This window comes from Thermobia domestica, chromosome 3 (assembly GCF_964235325.1).
Source record: "Thermobia domestica chromosome 3, izTheDome1.hap1.1, whole genome shotgun sequence".
NCBI lineage: Eukaryota > Metazoa > Arthropoda > Insecta > Zygentoma > Lepismatidae > Thermobia > Thermobia domestica.
Window position 1 is genome coordinate 346,811,313 of NC_137456.1, and position 22,366 is coordinate 346,833,678.

The 22,366-nt window shown below is 38.1% G+C and overlaps 1 protein-coding gene across 8 annotated transcripts in view; it reads left to right on the forward strand.

Moving 5' to 3' along the window:
* LOC145681280 (serine/threonine-protein kinase DCLK1-like) overlaps window positions 1-22,366 on the forward strand; it is a 360,318-nt gene that overhangs the window by 118,126 nt on the left and 219,826 nt on the right. Inside the window, exon 1 of one of the 8 annotated variants that reach the window (XM_081752903.1) lies at window positions 1,311-1,448. The exons of 4 other annotated variants lie outside the window; for them this stretch is intronic. Coding sequence is in view for 1 of the 4 variants with exons in the window: in XM_081752900.1 (XP_081609026.1) it covers window positions 2,029-2,050 (22 nt within the window). In the remaining 3 variants the exon portion in view is untranslated. Of the gene's footprint in view, window positions 1-1,310; window positions 1,596-2,013; window positions 2,051-22,366 lie in introns of those variants that run through there. 3 more of the 8 variants (XM_081752901.1, XM_081752904.1, XM_081752900.1) reach the window with 3 other exon arrangements.

Below are 22,366 nucleotides of genomic sequence, written 5' to 3' on the forward strand. Positions count from 1 at the left end.
TCTAGGGCGCTCTTGTTCCACATTTCGATTATCTTTTATCTATTTGAAGATATCATATAATTACTGTAAAATTAGCGGTATTTGAATTTCGCCGGGGTGAAGACTCTTAATCATCGTAGGATGTTAAACTCAAAGATTCCATTTCAGTTTTATTTTCGATCCTTTCCGGATTCAAGCAGAAACGTGAATATTACAAAATAAGCGACGATAAACGGTTAAGAGTTATGGAAAACGTTAGATCAAATAGAAAGCCAAAGAAGAAGTATTACCAACAATTAGGGAGAAAAGAATATTGCTGGAAACAGAGCAGTCTTAGGAGTAGGGCGGTTGCCCTAGGTCCCGCGCCATAGAAGAGAATTTACACCATTCAGAAAAAGTTACAAGCTTACTATTCCTGATTTATTCTTGGGATTCAAAATATTTAGGTGATGAACCATTATTTTGAAAGACATTTTTACGACTGTGCAGTGGCGGATCTAGAAGATAAAAACTGGGGGGAGCCAGAACACAGACTATGATAGGTATACCATGAGTTTACTATAAACTTTCAAAAATATATAAATAATAGCTCAAAAAACAGACCCTGGGCTAGACCCGCCACTGTGACTGTGTACTATTAATTGGTTGATAGGATTGTAGTTTAGCGCGCCTTTCAGCACAAAGGCTATTTGAGACTTGGACCTACACTTTAAAGTGGGGGTCCGAACTACTGCAGTGCGTTGACACTTCGTACTCTCCCACTGGGAATCGAACCTGGAAGTACCAAAGCGGTGCGCGCTGGCCACTAGATCAGCGGGCCGTATAATTTTAATGTCGCGAAATGTACTCATAGTGGGATATTACTATCATTGTTATGAAAAGTTAAAAATTGGTATAAAATAATCTATTCTGTTCATGTTGGATATGAAATTCTCATCTACCTCTTTGGCCCGCAATATATTTTCGCCGTAGTCTCAGCAGATGGACCGGACGACCGTGTCTCGAATAACAAATTTGACATAAGTCATAGGTGGATATTTGTCTCTTTACGTATTTATGTTTAATTTGTAGCAGCAATTTGAATAGCAACCTCACCAATTTTTTGACAGGTACAAAGTTAGCTCTCACAGAATGTTGTATTATACTTAATACTTCTGTCATTATTACTGTAATGATGTGTCTTTGATGCTGTCTAAAAAGAAAACTTGATCATGTGCATGCATATTTTTGCTGGTATGTTAACTAACATCGTGGAGTCTGGATTTGGCATTCTATTCGGAGTGTTGCGCGCACGCAGAGACCCCACCCTTGACAAGTCGAGAGTTCCCCCTTCGCTCAGTCAGTGAGTCATCGTACGCTCAGGGGAACAAGAGGACTGCTCTGTGCAGTTGTTTTGAAAGTCTGGCTCAGGCGACGAGAAACGCAAGCAAGCAAGCAGTGTTGGTGTGTTGAGAACATCCAGTGTTTGTGTAGGACTTTCATCTTTTATATTTATAGATGTTGAGTTGTGTTGGTGCGCACGTGTGAAGCAGACCGTGGATTTGTTTCTCATGTACTGTGTATCTCTGTTGTGACTTGTGTGAGTGAATCATTCTTGATTTGCCACTGCACAACCGGTAAGAAAAGTAGCGCAAGTTTTTTTTTTCTTCCTTTTTTCGTTTTCTCCATTTTTTAATATCCCTGTATGTTCTTTGTAATGAGCGTTTTTGTTTCTCTGATGACTCGCTCTCAGAAGAAAGTTTCTTGAAGAATCTGCTGTGCTACGAAAGTCAAGGTCTGTTAGTGAACGAAGGCCGTTATCTTTTGATGACTTCCTCATTTTGTTTTGCCTCACCTCGCACGTTTAACAGAGCAAAATTTGTCGTTTTGTCTCTGTGCATGAGTCTTCCTTTCGTAAATATTTTATATAACAGTGCCTGAAACGGAGTTGCTCGCAATGTAATTTTCGTTAACGTATTGTTTAGTAGCTAGTGCTTGTGTGTAGCGTTCTGAGTTTTGTGTGAAGTGCCGAACGTTGTGTTTAGTGTTTAAAAGAAGATCAAAGACGGCATGCAAATCGTAGTAGGAGGAGGTAGTATTATCTTGCATCTACACTTATTCTAAGAAATTCATTATTCTTTTTTGAGTTTAACGTCCCATGATTATGCGCCGAGATTAAAGGCAGTGGCGGCGATACAAGGGGTTAGGAGGGGCGACCGCCACCCCAAAAATTTTTCTAGCCCACCCTTCGCCCATCCCATTTTTCTATGTACAACCAGTGAATAATATAATAACATGTAAATCGATAATAATAATATTCAAAGCAAAACAAGTGTGGCTGCCTCGCCTCCCCAAATTTTTTCTTGCCTCCCCTCTTGCCCCCCTATTATTACGAGTCTAGCGCCGCTACTGACTAGAGACGATAATATTAAGATTAATTATAGTGGTGGAATGACGAGAGTAGGAGAAACTCGAGAAAACCCACGCACGGGGTGTTTGTCTACCACAAAACTCATTTGATGGGAGCTGGAATCAAACCAAGAACTCCAAACGCCAAAGAGGGCTCTCTACCACTGAGTCTCTCTGGACCTAAAAGTTGGACCGTTCTATACGACAAAGAAACGGCTAGTGTGTAGTTCAGAGGGGGGTAGCCTTTCGAATCGAAAAAAAAAGTCAACAGTTTCGCTAATTTTTGCTAATATTAGTTTAGCTTTCGTATTTTCAACTACCACTTTCATTCATTTAAGCATTGCCCCCCCTTCATCTTAATATAAATCCAAAGAAACACTGAGGAGAGTGCGGTGGCTCAGTGCTAGAGCGTGTACCTCTGATGCATAGGGTCCTTGATTCGATCCCAGTTCGCGCCAAGTGAACTTTGTGGCGGACAAACGCCGTGTGTTAGGTTTTCTCGGAGTTCTCCCGGTTTCTTCAAAATATTTCAAATTAGGGCATTTCAGTCCAGACATACTGTACATTTTCTCCTCTCTAGATATATTTCTTTAAACTTGTAGGTATAAGCCCGTGAGGGCAATTTGATCTGGAATTAACAGTCTGCAACATGAGTGAATTATAAATTTTTAATTAAACGTTTCACGCTTATGCTCTTTAGGCTAAAGAAGATTGATTATATGCTCCTTAGACTAAAGTGAATTATTATAAAAATGTTAATATAAAATTAGAATGTAGGAGGAAATGGGAGAACTCACAGAAAAACCCTAAGGCATGATGTTGCCCACCATAAATTCAATAAATTCAAAAGTCTGGAATCGAACCGGAGATTTCTCTCACCAGAAGAAAGCACTGTGTCACCGCTCTCCCCAACAGTCTATAATAATGACAACAATGGAAGAAGTCTCTCAAGCCCTTTATTTGAAGGCAACCGGGAATTCGCTTGATGGAACTGAGGGGAAAAAACTCAGGACGACTACTAGATTCGGACCCAGGACTTTCTGATTGCGAAGCAAAATACAAACAACTAGCCTGCACTGGGCGCTGATAAGAAAACAAATCCTGAGAAATGAGAATTGAATTAGTCTCAAGCAGGGTGGAAAAAAATCATGATTTTTTAAAAAAAAATCATTTTTGTTGATTTTTTTGATTTAAATCGACTTCTTTGATTTAAATCAAATCTTTCTCCTCGTAAATTACAAGTCGCGAACTGAAGAAAAAGCATTAGGAATTAGTATTAAATGCTAATTATGCCTTTTAAGTAAAAGTATTAGGGTTGAATTTTGAATTAATTCACAATTGTTAACCTATATCAATCCGAAACAATGTTTCTTAACCCTTTCAAATTACGGCTTTTTTAAAGGTAAATTATAGACTTTCAGTCAAGCAGCTACAACGTCATTCCTATTCATCCTAGGATCATGGTTCATGCCTCATTCTCTTCAGAAAAGAACAGCCTTTGAAACGGTAACATTCACATTTCCCTATCGTGTCCTTGAAGCGGGAAATTTTGAGAGAAAATGGGATTTTTCTGGCTATTTTTCAAATTTTGATCCACTCTGGACTCCCTTGTGTTAATGCACATATCTCAAAATCAACTGGGAAATACTAAGGGGTGTACTAAATGTGTGTATAAAATTTCAAGCTATCTTGAATAGTAAGGGCGGGGAAAATATTTAACAATGAGCTAAGAACATCCTCACAATGTCCCAGATAACCCGCATGTAATATAAAAATCTCCTCAGACATCCCTATTTATCCTAGGGTCGTGATTTGTGCATTATTCTCTTCAGAATAAAAAAGATTTTCAATCGTACCATTCAAATGTCTCCATCGTGTATCTGGGGCGGAAAAATCACGAAAAAAGGGATTAATTTGTTAAAAATATCCTTTTTACTTTTTACCCCTCTGGACCAACCTCCTGTTTTAAAATAGAGATCTGAAACACTGAAAAATACTAAGGGGTGCATTGAATAAATGTGCAAAATTTCAATCTTCTAGGTGCAAAAGTAATCCCGCGAAAAATAATATCCCCCAAGTACTCCAGATTCCCGTATAAGACAGGATCTCAGGTAACAGTTTCATGAAACATCCCTATTTATCCTAGGATCATGGTTCGTACATCATTCTCTTCAGAATATAACAGCCTTTCAAACTGTACCATTCATATGTTTTCATCTGAATCGCGAAAAAAAGCTATTTTCTGAAAAGTATCCTTTTTTTAAATACATTTTTTCCTCTGGAACCCCCTGTTTTCACGCAGAGATCTGAAAAATACTAAGGGGTGCACTGAACGAGTGTGCAAAATTTCAGTGTTTTGAATGCAAAATGTAAGCCCGCCCAAGAAAAGAGAATAATAGGCATAACAAAAAATATCTTTTTAAATTTATGATGTCATTACACACTATGTATCGACGCAGAAAGGCGTGAAAGCATATGTAACATGTTCTACAATGCCTCCAGTCTTGAAAATACACGAAGTAAAAAGGTTTATTGGTACTTTTTGAGTCGAATAATGAAGATTCAATTTTTAATAGGATAAACATAGGTAATATAATTTAAAAGGTTAAGCATTAAGGAAAAAGTATAGAGTATAAAAGTATAGTATAGTAAAGCATAGTAGAGTAAAAAAGTATAAAAGTATAGTATCAAAATGATACTTTTTTTTCACAAAAGTTACTGATATTTGGCAGGGGTACATTTTTTTTAAAAAATGTAACTAGTTTGAGGCACGAAATACATAAATTTTGCCTAAAGTTATAAATCTTTTTAAAAAATCGGAGAGGGAATAGGACCCCTCTAAATACGCCCTATTATCTGGGAGCAAACAAGCAGACGCGTACACGATAGAATTTTCGTCTTAAATGTCGATGGTGATTTTTGCGTTGGAATAGTTAACGATTTGAAAACCCAAACCCATTGTTACGAAGAGAAGAAAGCAGGATTGCTCTGTTACCCGTTCAAAACGAGATTTTTCCCTAATTATCCAGTGCATGACACTAATTTTCATACTATGCTTACATACTGTACATTTGAGTCTCCATAACCGAAATAACAGAAGAGAAACGGGATTTTACTTATTTTCACTTTAAATTATTTTTTTTTTCGATATTTGATTTAAATCAACGATTTTTATTTAAAAAATCAAGTGATTTAAATCTTGATTTAAATCGTGATTTAAATCAGACTGATTTAAATCAATCCACCCTGGTCTCAAGTGATATTCCACAATTGGTAGAGAATTACTCCAGTGTTCGAATTATTTCTACCGGCTACAAAACTTTCCCTTACCAGAATGCATAATTCAAAGAAAAAGTAAAGTGGTTTATGCACGTGTTTACACACATTCTTTCTTCTCAACACCAAGCTGTACCTGCACTGCCTAAAAAGCTGTAATAGAGAAAGATTAAATCTGGAGTCATAAGAGTAAACTTTAGAGAAACTGATAACAGTACGTAGTGTGAACAATTTCTGGTCTTTAAAGTAATGTATGAAGAATTTTTATTGTTGTAGCTTTCAGTCGTGTCAGCTTCAAATTGCACTTTTCAAGTTACACAACTAAATTAAGATACAGGCACAAAATACAGTAATTTACAAATATTTTCCGTGAAAAAAAGCTGCTTTAGTAATGTTCTTGAAATAAAGGAAATTCATACTGCGAGGATACTGAGGGATTTATAAGTTTGAGTAAGTAGTAATAATGAGGGCAGGGTGCGGAGGAAAGCCTACCATTTTGTAACATTTTTTTGAATAAGAAAAGAATTAGGATTTAGATTTCTGGGCTGTCGACATCGATGGCCATGTTAGCCCGTCATGTTTGAGGGATGACGTCCCTCAGCGAGCACACTATCCGGGAAAAGGGAAGGAAGAAAGAATAGGGAAAGGAAGGAAGCGACCTGAGACCTATAAGTTAGGTACCACCCCGGCATTTGCCTAGTATGAATGAGGAAAACCTCACTCAATGTGGCTGGCCTGAAAAAGCGTTTCACATATTTTCGACCAAATACCCCCCACCGAGAATCGAACCCGGGACCGCTCGCACCAAAGGCAAGAGCGTTAACGACTACTACTAACAAGAAAAGAAAAATAGATATGATTCAGAAAACTGGTTCGATTCTCGGTAAAAGAATTCGATTCAGTTCGTATTTACTCTCGGTGTGAAGAAAAAGCAAGTTCAAAACTCTAAACGAACAAACCCAAAGGAAGAAAATGAAATCTTCCAGTTTAACGTCCCACGATTAGGCTAAGGAAGACGAATAATTGAGGCAAGTGAATGATGACAGAATTCGTGGAATGAGAATGTGGGGGGAAACGGGAGTAGCCCGAGGAAACCCACGAACACAACAAACTTATTGGCCCGGGATCGAACCAAGGACTCCACACACCAGAGATAAGCGTTCTACCGTTGAGCCTCTGTGCCATGAATGGAAAGATTGAGATATTGTATATACAAGTATTGATATATTTATATAGATTGAGTGCTTTATTTTATTGTATAGGAGTCTCACTGAGCACGTTCCCAGTTTATCTAGAAGGAATGTCCTTCTGTCCCAATGAATTAGGTGAAATTCCACCTGTATATCTTCCTCGCACGTCACCAAGTTGAGCGATTTCTTCTCGGGATTTGTTACTGGAACATGCACTTTCCTGCTATTTTGTATAAACATTTCCTCATGTATATTTAAACAAACGTACAAAATACTTTTACGATATTGTGTATCGAATTGTTTAGTTTAAAAACGATGAAGGTTTATCGTGGTAGAAGTAATCTCGATAGTAGATTCTGTCTTGCTTGAAAATAAACCAATCAACATTTATTTCAGTTCTTCGTAGTATTGCTCTTCATATTGTTGTTGTTCTAAAAGTCTTTTCTGTGACATTTTTCGTACTCGACCCGTACAAAGTTCTAACCATGTGTCCCATCTATTTTAGTAGATAAGGGGGCCACGGTGACTCATTGGTATAGCGCTTACTTCTGGTACGTGGGGTCTCTGGTTCGAACCCGGACAAGTAAGTTTGTGGTGGGCAACATCGTGTCCTTGAGATTTCTCGGCATTTCCATTTCCTCCCACACTTTCATTCCACAAATTCTTCCATCGTCTTTCACTTGCCTTAATCACCCATCTGCTTCAGCCTAACGAGCATAATCGTAAGACGTTAAACTGAAATATTTCATTTTGAATATTCTCAATGTATAGTAGTTATCCGCATTGTATTCGGAAGCAGTATAAATGCATCTGCAACTTTCTCTTTTCATCCATTTTTTCATCTCTTTTTCCACCGTACGTTTTCCTCAAGACTGAATTTAACATGTTTGCTTTTTTTACATTGTAATAATGCAAGATATTGTTAATATGTGAATTTTGCCTTTTATGACGTTAATTTGGATAAAAGAAAGAAAAAAAAACAACAAATGTGCCCGTCACCGGCTGGAGCATAATGTATTCCTGCTTCATTAAGAACTCTGTAAATCCCTTTCGTGGCCGAGTGACTAACTCGCGTGGTCTCAGGTTCCGTTCCCAGAAGGTGCTTTCTTCGTAGTAGTTCGGATTTCACTTGAAGTGAATGGTCCGCCTCATATAAGCTTCGGCGCAGGAGACCTGGGTAGGATTCCTGGTTGGAGCTCATGTGGTTCGGATTCCACGTTAAGATGTAAATTCATGTCTCATTTAGTTTCGGCGCTGAATGGGACGCTAAATTCCAAATCACAGGGCTCATAGCGAGTCACTTTTTTTTTGTAACTAAAAGTTACTTTTTATCAAGTTGGTCACTAATAGTTACTTTTTTTTCAAATTTGCCACTAAAAGTTACTTTTTTGGGGGGAGGTAAAGTGACGTTTTCGTGTGATTTATGTTTTGCATTGGTAGTTTTCTAAGAAAAATATAAAAATAAATGGAAAAAGGCAGAAACTTGTTACTCATTACTCTTCTGTAAGCTTTAGTACTTGCTGCCACATCTGCAACAGTCAGCTTTATTCTCACTTCAGCTTTTATTCTTTCTAAAGTACAGTGGATGGTTGGTGAATGCTTAAGTTCTCAAGGTGGGGTTCAGAACCCTTCTGTGTCTATTCTTTCTTCTATCATAATAGTCTTTTAGTTTTCTCTCGTAATAGTTAACGCTCAGCTCATCGTTATGTGTGTATGTGTGGTTCATCGTGTTGGTCTTGTGTTACGCTTCTTGATGTTCTTAAGAGTAGGTGATGAATTTGAATATTTCATGGCTTTGAGAACTCTCAATGCTAAGTTAAATATAATGTCTGCGATGAAGAAATTCAGAAATAGGCCAGAACTGGTTCCACTTACTCAGAAGCTTCTTACATCTGCTAAGTCTGCTTACCGTAACTACAAAGCTACCCAAGAAAGGAGGAAGCTCAAAAAGAAGAAGTAAAGAAGAAAAAATGAAACAAAACAACAAAGAGAGAGATGATGGAGAAATTGACAAAGGAAAAAAGGGTCATGATGAGATTTTGGTAACTTTTTCGTGCGCTTTTGGTCACTTTTTCGTGTGCTTTTGGTCACTTTTCAACTATTTGCAAGAGACCAGACCAGACCACTATGAGCCCTGAAATCAATCAGTCAGTCATATAAACCTTATTGCTGAAAAGAATTATTAAACTCCAGTCAGAAAAGATAGCACAGTGAAGCATCATTTGGCATAATTCGCGCTCGTAGTTGGATCTTAATATATTGTATTTGAGTGCATGTTCTTAATTTGTATACACTTTAACATGTTAGTGGCAAAGAAATTGCGTATTGGAGTGTGGGAAACCTTATCTCGAGAAAATATAGCCATTAAGGAAGTAGTAAAACATTCTTACTGCTCTATGTATTAAAACCACAATTTTAATTGAAATACTGGCGACGTTGGACAAAGGAAAGTGTAATCCCAAGATTTAATTCCATTTAATTGCAACGGAAGGTATTGGAAACGAAAATTTAGAAATCAACAAGTAAATTCAGTTACAGTAGACTGAAGATTGTTCTATAAAAATGTCTGGATGAAATGCGTGAAGATTTGAAATTAAACTTAGGACACTTTACATAAAGTTTTCACATTTCGTAGCCTGTTTGTTGAAAAAGTGTTGAGCTGCAGTTGTGATTTCTTGTCTTCACGGAGAGCATTACTGTATATTTTATGGAGAGTATTATATTTTATCCAGCGATTTCACTCAGATCACCCATTTAACAACCGGTTGTTTGATTAGTGTAACTAGTTGATGTACCGGTAGTAATTATATTATTATTTATTGCAATGATGCTAGTAATAATGACTAGAATTAAATCATACATCATATTCATATTGATATTTTGTACCTAGGTATATTGAGTTTCAAAAATATACTAGAGAATTAATTTGTGGATCTAGAGATGAATATTAGGATCAATATTAATAGACGAAAATCATATTCACGAAGAAATTAAATGTCGACTAAAAGCAGGGAATTCGTGTTACTATTCGGTTCAAAATCTCTTGTCGTCGCGAATTCTGTCGAGGAATTTGAAGCTTAAAATATATAAAACGATAATCATGCCTGTTGTTCTGTATGGGTGTGAAACATGGTCGCTTACTTTGAGGGAAGAACATAGACTGAAAGTATTTGAGAACAGGATCCTGAGAAGAATATTCGGACCCAAGAGGAACGAGAATGGGGAATGGCGGAAGCTTCATAACGAGGAACTACATAGTTTATACGGTTTACCCAACATCGTTAGGGTCGTCAAGTCTAGGAGGCTTAGGTGGGCAGGTCATGTAGCTAGAATGGAAGAAAGTAGAAACGCTTTCAAAGTCTTGACTGGTAGACCCATAGGAAAACGACCATTAGGAAGACCTAGGCGCAGATGGGAGGACAATATTAAGATGGATCTCGCAGAGATAGGAATACAAAGTAGAAACTGGATGCAATTAGCTAAGGATAGAAGTCAGTGGAGAGCTTTTGTGAACGCGGCACTGAACCTCCGGGTTCCATAGGCCATAGAGTTAGTTAGTTAGTTAGTTAGAGATGAATAGAAACACATTTAACACCCGCGTTCGGCAACCTGAAAAATCATAACAACTGTAAAAATTTGTCGGTGCAGTAGCTGAATTTTGGTCTCTACGCCTTAGTAGTCATGTAAGTTAACGAGTTAAGTGTCGTGAGTTATCAAATCCTCAGCAGTATCTTAAATCTTGCAAATCACACAGGAAATGAAACATCCTTCACACATCCTGTATGTGTGGGTAGAGAAGGAATCAGCGACTAAGACTTTTATGTAAGTTTTTTTGAGTTCCTTGAAGAACAAGTTTACTATTCATATATACATGAAATACTGAATTTTAGTATTGGTAAGTCTATTGCTCCGGGACATGGATAATTTTCTTCCTTTAAAATACAGAGGTTAATTCATTTATATTGAGCCGAATTTGAATGTGCCACTTACCTAGGAAATGCCGTGTTTCCACCACCGATTGTGTTCGATCTGCAGACCACTTCTACTAACTATTGTCCGCCATCGCAGATTACATTGCAGGAGACTGCGTTATAGCTGGGTGTTGAATCCCATTCGCCTTTACAGGCTTTCCACCGGCCAGAGACTGTGCAGACTGGATGCCTTGTCTTTCCTGCAGTTCAACCTGCGGTTCAATCTTGTTCATACAATGCTGAAATTTCATGCTGATAACATTTCAACCAGGACATGAGTCTGGTAGAACATAATCAATTTTGAAGTTTCGCTCCAGCTGTCGGAGACGCAGTTTGTACCTGTACGAGAAACCAGCCACAATTACGAATTCTTTTGGGAAACTCTGCGCACCGGTGAAAGAATGCTTCGGCCCTTGGCGTGAACACGTCTGTATGAAATTGCATGAACGTTACCATAGTCTGTGAGGTAAATTCACGCCTCATCACGAGTAATAACGAAGTTCCACCAATCACTCACGAGATAACGTTCGTACAGCCTCGTGCAATTTCTTTTTTCGCCTAGCAATATTACATGCTTTTAGGGCGTGCACACTGGTTTTGCGAACGTCAGAGACGTAAATCCCTATGAATAGTGCGGTTTATTGTCGAATGCGATGCACGGCATTTGCTGGACATCGAACGTTGTGTGTGGGAATTTTCGGAGGTCGCCATACGCCGGACCACATGCAATAGCACCGGTGTCCCCTTCACAGAAGGCCGGTTCCTAGCTGTTTGCAGGTGGGCCCAAGACTCTGTACCGCGTATTTTCGTATACCGGTAATACGATTCCCAATGGCACGATGTGCACGAAAATTACGCACTTAACACATTGCTAGGATTGGCGAAACAAAAATAAAAGGAAATATTATTTGCGAAATATATAAACCCTTCCCGTAATAGGATAGCATTTCTATCGAAGTGAAACTGCATATGTTGCGGGATCAATTATCTAAATCTTCTTTACCCAACATTCAATTCACTATCCAAAACATAGTCTCCCGTAGCTGGACACTCGCGCCTCCCTGGAGCTAAGAAAAATTATTCATGTGATAATTTACTAGTTTAGTATTAATAACTAATCTTTCCTTGTTCTTCCTTTATGTATTTCAAATTTACATATAAACCGGAAACATAAATATCACTCTAATACTCAGAAACCAAAACCGACACGAATTTTTATTTGCCTTCTAGGAATAATAATATTTTAGAAGGCCCGATCATTGGGTGATAAAATGGACTCTGAAGAAGTTACTTAGCGCTAGGAGAAATGCATACAGTTACACTGAAATTACACTGGAAAAGTACACTGTAATATAGACAAACAGTAAAATGAGAGTTCCAGAACTTCGGAATCATTCCTCGTAGAATATAGCATCGTTGCGACTCTTAGTACAACAGGAGATATTATGGAATGACCATCAACGGAACATATATATATATATAATCATATTGTTCAGTAGACTACTATTGGAATTTTCGTAATTCTGTAGTCTGAAGGTCCGTTGAATATTTATGATCGTAGTTGGCAGATTTTGTGCGTCATTGGCTGCGTCAGTTGGTATAAGTTCCCTTGACAAGCAGAGTGATTGGTGGGGAGATAAAACCCAAAGAGGATAGAATAATGTTGATCCTCGCAGCCTTTTGAAGAATGTTTGCTGACTGAGCGCATCAGCGGACTTTTTAGGAAGAGTCCTCTTTCTGCTACTAAGTCATAAAATGAAAGTTTCAGATGTATTTCTCCAGGCTAAGATAATGTTCAGTCCAACGGAGGATAAGTTTTTATTCTTTCTAAGTTCTTCACGTGATCCATCTGGTTCAACAGGAACATTTAATACTTCGCAAATCAAAATTTTTCATTTTCCCTTTTCCCGTTTTAATTATTCCACGACTAATTATTAATTGCCGGAAATATAAATTCTGTTCTTTTAGTATGCCGAATGGAAATAACGCTTTTTTAGGTTTTTCTGAACCTTGAAGAATTAGGGATGGACACGAGTCGAGCTAAGCGAATTCGAGTCGAGTTTTGAGCGGAGTCAAAGCCGAGTCACTGTTTTGAGGTCGAGTTTCGAGTCGAGTCGAGTCTGATAAACAGCTCGCTCGTTTAGCTCGTTTTGAAATCATAGCCTGATTAGACTGGAAAGCGAAATCTATGAGAAATTTAAGCAGTAATATGGAATATTTTTAGTGTTGCTCACGAGATGAGACACTGCTCGCATCTCGTCTCGTCTCGATTAACAAGACGACAATGGATTTTTTATAACGAGACAGCCTCAAATGAAGGGTAAGGGGAAAAAACAAAAAAATGTCCATGTATGTGCTTTTTCAGGTGCTTTGTCCTATCTGTTGGCGACTCTTGGTACTATTTGACTGTATATGCCATGCATAGTAGATGTAAAAATGTCCATGTAAAAAGGGGCAAAAGATGTAACTAACCCTATTCTTGTTACGTGGTTTTCAATGTTAAATCGCAGTTTTCTCGAAAATGCAGTTTTGTGACATTCCTTCTTTTTTTCCTTTACCCTTCAAATGTCGTGAGCACCAATGTAAATACCGATATATACTATAATTCTTACCACCAAGGCTGAGGCCTGCACGATCTAACTTGAGCCGAAGCAGAAGCGCAACCCAGGTAGTGATATTAACTCGCGCATTTCGGTTCAACTGAGCGAGCAGCTCGACCCGGCTCGGTTGAGATGAGGCACTGACTCGACTCAGGTGAGCCATCAGCTCGAGCCGGCTTGGTTGTGGTGAGCCATGAGCTCGGTTTGTTTCGGCTCGGTTGGGTGAACTGTTGGTCGACTCGATAGTAAATGAGCTAGAGCCGCTAGAGCCGTTGAGAACCCTATACTCGAGCCGAGCAGGTTTGAACATGTTTCGCCGGCGCCCTTAACTTTTAACGAATTTTGGTTCGAGCCTGGATACTTGTTCCTTCGGAACTCAAACCCAGAACCTCGTGAATAATGTCTTTGCCTCCTCGACTTCACGACTACCGAGGTCAGCAGTCAACTATTTTGTAGTATTCAGATACAAACCCTCTATTATTCATTTTTATACACGGTGGTGTTGTAATAATAATAGTAATAATAATAATAATAACAAGAATAAGAATAAAATTTGTAGTAATATCATTGATAATAATTAGGCTCTATATTGTCTATGTAGGATACTTGAAGAAAGTACTTGAAACTACACGTAGCATTTGGCTCGACTCGACTCGAAACTCAAGTCAAATTCGAGTCAAGTTTCAATGAAAACTCGCTCGAACTCGCTCGTGTCCATCCCTACGAAGAATGGTAGCTTAGTGGTAAAGTTCTCAGCCTATAGTTCAAAGACATAGAGTTAATTCCAAGTCGTAGAAGCTTATGATGCACAAAATATTGTCGCATGAGAAGCAGAAGAACGTAACTCCATTTTCGTAGGTTTACCGGCGAGAGGACAAAAATATTATTTTCTTAGAAAGATGTGTTTTTAATAAGATGGTAATTGAGCTACATTATAACAGATGATGGACAAGGAGAACAGATGACGTTACGTTCCATTTACACCAAGTGGGGCTTTCAAAATTACGTCCAAACATGAAGAAAACGAAAATCGCATTTTTGGAGTTGCGTTCCTCGGGTTCTCATGCAACGATATGATATTTTGGGAATTCTTCAATTTCTTCTATTATCTTAAGTACACAAAATTGCTTGCATGTAAAAACCTTTTAGAGCTTGTCAAGTAGGTAGAACATGTGCCTTTTGTGCAAATCTCTCAGTAAGATGCATATGATTTAAATTCCACATTCTTATACAGGGTGGCTCAGAAGTAGTTATGCAAACCAGCATCGATCAAGTGTGACATTTTAATGTATTAAGATAATGAATTTATTTGCTTTGATCTTTCCGAGCTTAAGGTATAAGTGAAAATAAATTAAGAACATATAAGATAGAAACTAAGTCAATACCTGTATGGATAACAATACGTACATGATATAAAATGTCATGACCGATCAGTACGGGACTGCATATCTACTTTTGGACCACAATCTATAGTCTCAATGCTGAAAACGGAGTGCAAACATTACAGATGTGATATATTGACGTGCATTAAAAATTACCTCCTTTTAGGTAGGCAACCAAATCTACTTCTACGTATGAAGTGTTGCAGTCAATTACAGTAGTTCATCAGTAATTGTAGAAATAGAAACTCAGCTGTCTCCGTTGTTTGGAATGTAGCTTAGCTGGGGCTACTGATAAAACTATGGATATCATACAAACTAGGTATCATCATTGATTTAGCTTCCAGAATATAGAATGTTAAAAAACATAGACAGTTGAAAACAAAATTATTTGCAGTTTGTGAGGCCTATGTCTGGCTCCCCAATGACATACTTAGTCAAAATACATTAGCTTTAAAAGACAAAAGAAAAGCCATATCCGAATATTTTGATATTCAATAACTTTTCTCGCTCGTGTAGTGGCTAGCGCACTTTGATCCACATGGTCCCGGGTTTCATTCCTGGTAGGAGCAGATTGAAATTTGAATGCATTACGCTGGTTTGCGTTCCAACGTAAACCGTGGGTTTACGTCCCGTATAACCCTACGCTAAATTTCAATAAACAAACAACTTTGATACTGTGGACGGTGAGATCCCTTGTTCGATTTCCGGTGGGGTCACTCGGTCGAAAAAGTGTAACACGCTTTTTCAGGCCAGCCACCCTGAATGAGATTTTCGTGGGTTTTCCTCATTCACACCAGGCAAATGCCGGGGTGGTACCTAACTTATAGGTCCCAGGCCGCTTCCTTCCTTCCCCAATCCCTTTCTTCCTTCCCTTTCCCCGGATTGTGTGCTTGCCGAGGGATGTCATCCCTCAAATCGTGAAGGGCTCAATGGCCTTCGATGCCGAAAGCCCAGAAATCTAACTCCTAAATCCTGTGGACGCGTGAGATACAACCCTAGTATACCAGTAAAAAGAATATTCATCGTTTGGTGTACGAGGTACCAGATTTGATTCTCAAAAGGGGCATCCCTGAGTCACGTGACTGACGCATCTCGTGAATTTTGATTGATTGCTTTTGTATTTTCTCCTTCTGCAACTCGAAAAACATACTAGTTAGGAACCACTTCGGGACTTGAATCTGCTGCGGGCCCATTATCTACTTCTCAAGAGAGTTTGATTAGGGGGCCTAGCTAAAAGTTCCAGCTTTAATATGATCTTTTTATACTGGGTGATATAAGCAGAGAATATTCTCAGCTTGTTTTCTGTTGTTTTGAAATGAATTTTAAGTATTTTTATTACATTATCTATTGTTGTTAGTACTTCATACTGGTGCCTATGAGATAAGAGTAGATAAACGTGGGACGTTAAACTCAAAAGATAAGAGAAGCCGCGGTGGCTCAGTGGTAGAGCGTTCATCTTTGGTGCATGGGGTCCTAGATTCCATCCCAGTTCGCGCCAAGTGAACTTTGTGGTGGACAAACACCGTGTGCGTGGGTTTTTCTCGGGGTTCTACCATTTCCTCTCATTCTACCATTTCTTTCATTCATCACCGTCTCCTTTAGCCTAGTCGGTATAATCGTAGGGCGTAAAACTTTTCAAAAGATAAGAGTAGAAGTTGTTCTCGAAAAGATGTTAAAGTTTATATGTTATTATTGGAAGAGCTATCTCGTCTGTCACTTCGTTACTTTGTTGTCTCTTCTAGTGTGCAACCCTGATTTTCCTCTTCCAAAGTAGTGGATTGAATGTACGTAAATGGCATTCATAGACCGCAATCATAAGGCACAATTGACGTAAGCAGGGCATCAACAAACACATATCATGATCTACAGTTCTCTAAAGCTTTTAATGACTTGCTTAAATAGTAAACTCGAAGGTTTATTATTATTTTTTTTTTCACTTGGTACAAATGTCATGTTTTTGTTTCTTTTAATTTCACAAAGAAAAATGAGAGAGTTCTAAGCGTATTTCCAAACAATCTTCGTTGTCGTGTAAAGTGGAACACATTAATTAGAGACCATAGAACCATTTGACAGACCATAAAACTGAAATAATAACTTCCAACAGCAACGAAGCTCAGAAGAGAAGCTGTTTTCACTTCACTAGAAACGAACAGATGTAGAACTAATGTCGGGTTGATCAACCGATCAAAACAAAGTAATGGAGCTGCTCTTTAACGCTATAAACAACAGTGGCACAATAAAAATCTGTAGTTTCAAACCTGCATTAGCTGTTCAGATCAATGGGTTTCCGTGCTGAAAGAAATCCACTGAAGCTGTTGAAGTCAATTCATAAAAAGCGATTTCTCAGTGGTAGAGCGTTCACCTCGGGTGCATGGGGTCCTTGGTTCTTCCATTATTCATTTGCATTAATTATTATCGTCTCCCTGAGCCTAAAGGCCATAATTGCGGGAAGTTAAACTGAGAGATTTAATTTCATTTCATAAAAGTTATAAATGAAATTAGGTTCTGCCATTGGACTCAATATATATATATATATATATATATATATATGTATGTGTGTGTGTGTGTGTGTGTGTGTGTGTGTGTGTGTGTGTGTGTGTGTGTGTGTGTGTGTCCTACGATAACTCCCTATCGTAAAGTTTACCTGATTTTAATGAAACTGGACATATATTTTCTTCCAGACGTGGAAACCCAGAATATTGCGGTTTCTTTAAAGATGATAGAGGGCACTCAACAACAGTCCTCGATTTATTCAACCGCTTATCACAAGGACAGATAAAGTTTTCTATACTTTTTGCATAGAAATCCGCATCAAGTTCTTGTAGCCACCGTGAGGCAGCAGTTTTGACATAATCACATGCCAGATAATTTTTTTGCTTTAGAGCAGGGAAAAGGTGAAAGCCACTGGAGCTAGGTCATGGCTGTAGAAGGGGTGCTCTAGTCGTTCCAAGCGTAACGTCAGTGGTTGAAGTACTAGGTCTACCGCTGTGTGCAGGGTTATTATTAACATTATTGGTCCGTCTTTCTTTGAAGGCATGATACCACATCCATACATATTGCTTTGAAGTTTAGCCCTTCCACATACACCTCTATAATGTGCCTATGAATGTCAACAGTTATAGTGTTTTTGGCCCACAGAAACCGGATCATTGATTGACCTTACTTTTACTCTTGACCAATTGTCAAAAAGAGTCATAATTTTTTTAATATTCGCTTCTCAGGTATACATAATCAGAATCCTAAGTCTTCAAACCTGCAGCAAGACAGAAATGTTATTAATCTACAGATAAATTTTCATTAAGTTACAGGAGCTACTCCGTGGCTAAGCGGTTAGCGTACTCCCCTTTGGCGTGGAAGACCCGGGTACGATTCTCGATGGAAGCTCATATGGTTCGGATTCCACGTTAACCAGTAGCTCCACGTCTCATGTTTCCTGTGTGCTGAACAGGACGTACACGCAAAATCCACTCAATTCATTAAGTTATAGTGAATAATACTAAGGTTTTATGTTTTGAAACCATTTTTTCGATCATTCCTCGTACAAACAGGTGTTGTTCACCATAGACTTACTTTGTTAGGAACAGAACCCGAGATTCCTCGCACCAGAGATGAATGTTCTACAACTAAACCATCATCGTTAAGTTTAGAGTTTACACGTGTAGTCCAATAGCACCAGTTTGGGAACCACCAAGATGTCCCTGTTCAGATGCTGAGAATCACTGTTCATTTGTACGGCGTTTATATTAGTCGTTTTCCTTTTGTGTGCTCTATTTGATGGGATTTGTGGTATCGGGACTTCCGACCGAACGATGAATATGTTGTGTGAAGTAGACAGGAAAAGCCAACTGGAAACACAAATAAAATATGTCGGCCGAAGTGAGTTGTATTTTACGAGCAAATGGAATGCTATCTTTTCCAGTTCGTTTTTTATATTTCTTTCATTTCGTGTCTGGAAATAAATGCTTGTCACGTCGTGGTGACATTGAGATGGAGTACTCGTGCAGCATATCAAAATAAATAGCTGGGAACAAAGCGTTGTCTCTGGTCCCCAACATACGTTGTAAGATGAAACATGTTGTATAATGCGTTATGTACAGTATCAATCAACCTGGTTGGAGACACAATACCATGGAAACGTGACAAGTACTGGTAAATAGAGACCTGTTTCCATCAAATGAGACACATGAGTAATACTACTGTGCATAACTATGTATGATATTTTAGTTTCATCTAGTCAGCTTAGAGAGATGTTTAAGATACAGATGTTCGTTGTTTCCGGATTCGACTTCCAGTGGGAACATTTTTTTTTTCTCCATGTTGATCTTATATCGTGAAGCAATTGGCTAAGTACTTGAATTAAAAAATAACATTAACCCTCCATATCCAATGGTCAATATTGTAACATCAAGGCACGCGCGCGGCGTCTCACTCCGCAATATTTATTTATCTTATTTTAATGTGTATTTTGTTTTGAAGCGATATTATGTTGTTTAATATTTTCTTTGCAATGTTTCTGACAATTCACCACGTATATTTTACAGCACAAACTCCGTTAACAGTTCTAACACGGGAGGGTCCCACAAGTTGTCGCTAAAATCTGATTGCCACATAGCACATCTGATAGAGCATCATGAGAAGTGAAAATGAGAAAAATTTAAGGTGCTATGGACCAGAAGGGTAGGAGCTAGGGGGCTTCAAAATTTGAATGTCTAAAAAATTATATAATGAGATGATGTACGTTTAAAGTAAATATCTTGAAAATCGTTAAAACAATTAAAACCAAAAGTTGCACAATATAATCAGAACAAAATGCTTTATCGAAAACCATAAACAGTGTTGCCAGCTCAACATAAAATATTTTGTTTGAAATAGCACAATATACAAGTGTGCACGGATTTAAAATACACTATTACTACTAAACATAATATGACGTGTAGTGGTACAGTTTTGCACAGTGTTGGAGCTACGTGTGCTGAAAATGTACAATGGAGAAGTGTGATATGTGGCAACAGATATTAATAAAGGAACCTGTTATGCCTTTAGTTCAAATGCATAACAGAGATAGTATAACATAGCAAAATGTCAGGAGTGTCACAAATTATTAATTCATTTGAAAAACAAAATTGAGTGATGCCATTGTTACGTCCTGTGTCAGCTCCGAATCTATATAGGAGTGTAAAGTGGGACCCGAACCACTATGAAAGAGAAAGATCACAGTGAAATATAAGGTGAAAAGTCCAACAAAAACGTCCGAGGCGGGATTAGAACCGGCGATGTCTAATATGTCGGTTGTCTAGCTTTCTAGACCACACAGCTATCCTGGCCGACTAAAAATGAAATGAGGTAGTAATTAAATAATTATATTTCCAATATGAATATGGTAATATTACAGTGTACAAATATAATCATATGGTATGTAGGAGAGGATGTAAAAGAATATGTCACTTAACACGAAAGACAGAAACCAAAAAAGTACTCTTCCAAATATTGATAAGATAATCGAGAACCAGTTCACAGAATTAGAAAACACGTGTTTCTTTCCTCGCGTGTATCATTTTGTTTTCGCGAGTTGTCTGCTTAATAATCGGGGCTACAGAAGTATAATGCAAAATCCTAACTTGTTTCTAGTGCATTTCTTTATTACCCTTTGTTGTCACATATCAGCATTCTCTATTGTACATTTGGGGGCCGCGGTGGCTCAGTGGTAGAGCGTTCACCTCTGGTGCTTGGGGTCCCGGGTTCGATCCCAGCCCCGCCAAGTGAACTTTGTGGTGGACAAACACCGTGTGCGTGGGTTTTCTCGGGGTTCTCCCGTTTCCTCCCACTTTCTTCATTCCACCAATTCACTCATTACTCATCATCACCGTCTCCTTTAGCCTAACCGGCATAACCGTGGGACGTAAAACTCAGAGATTTCATTTCGTTTTTCTATTGTACATTTTCAGTACATGTAGCCCCAATCGTGTGTAACACTGTACCAGTACACTTCACTATTATGTTTAGTGATAATAGTGCATTTTAAACCTGTGCACACTTGTATATGATGCATTTCAAACAAAATATTTTAATGCTGAGTTAGCAACAATGCTTCACCTATGGCAACACTGTTTGTGGTTTTCCATACGGCATTTTGTTCTCATTGTAATGAGGAACTTTTGTTTTGATTGCTTTAACGGTTTTCAAGATATTTTAAACTTACATAATTCCATGATATAATTTTTTGGATATTCAAATTTTGAAGCCCCGTAGCTCCTATCGTTCTAGTCCATAGCACCTTAAATGTTCCTCATTTACATTTCTCATGATGCTCTATCAGGTGTACTATGTGACAGTCAGATTTTAGCGACAACTTGTGGGACCCTCCCGTGTAAGAATACTATAATTTTTCTCCGCGGCGCGTGCTACAGCGGGTTAAGAAAGGAAACTTGTGAAACGCTGATTATGCATCATTCTGTTGAGCGTGTGGCATCTCGTCGCCCAGATTTATTTAATCGCTAAAACTGCTCAGCTTTATTATTATTATTATTATTATTATTATTATTATTATTATTATTATTATTATTATTATTAACCGGAAGTTGAGGAAAAAATATCTTTTTCACGAGTGCCCGAAGACGAGGCTCAACATAATGTATGTTTATTTTGGGTCATTGTATGCCAGAAAATGGTGAATTTTATTTGTCCTTTTTTGCCTTTTCCTGCCTTTTTCTTTATTGGTCTTTTTTAAAGTTTTTTATAGGCCTTGTCTTTTTTGGCACTTCATCTTTCGACAATAAATTTACTGGCTGTAAACTCGAATCACCACCACCTCTTAAACATCTTTTCTTTAGTAAAGAAAATTCAAAAGATAAGACATTCTTCAACGACTGAACTGATAAGACCAAATCTGCAACAAACACAAATCAGATAAGGAGGCGTAACAATGTCCTTCAGCAAGAAATGGTGAAAGTGGGGAAGTTTTTAGTTTGTACTTCAGTTTGTGGAAGAAGGACAGACCATTAACCTACCAGAAGCTCGTATTTCTTGAGCATTATATTCGTTTAATATTTAATTCTAATTACATTGGGTCTTATTTTTACGACCTTTTTTAAGCTTTTGTGTCTTTTTTTTAAAGATATTTAGGCAATTTTTAGGTCTTCAACTTCCAAGCCCCAATTGTTATTCTTATTGCTGTATTTCGATTTAAACTAGAGATGGGGAAAGCCGGTTTTTATAAAAACCGGAAACCAGTTTCTAGAAAAACCGAAACCCAAAAAACCGACATTTCGGTTTTTCCAAAATCGGTTCTTTTTTCTCCAAAAACCGGTTCGGTTTTTCGCCGAAACTGGTTTCGCTGAAAACTTTTCAAAAACACACAAAACTTTCTGTTGAAACGGATTCGGTTTCCGGAAAATAACGAAACACTATTCTGGTCAGAAATAGAACAAATTAAAAAAAAACGAAACCGGTTTTGAAGAAAGCCGAAACCAAATCCAGTGGAAAACCGAACCGGTTTTGGAAATAACCGATTTCGGTGAAAACCAAACCGGTTTTGAAGAAAACCGAAACCGGCTTCGGTGAAAATTTTCAAAAAACTGTTT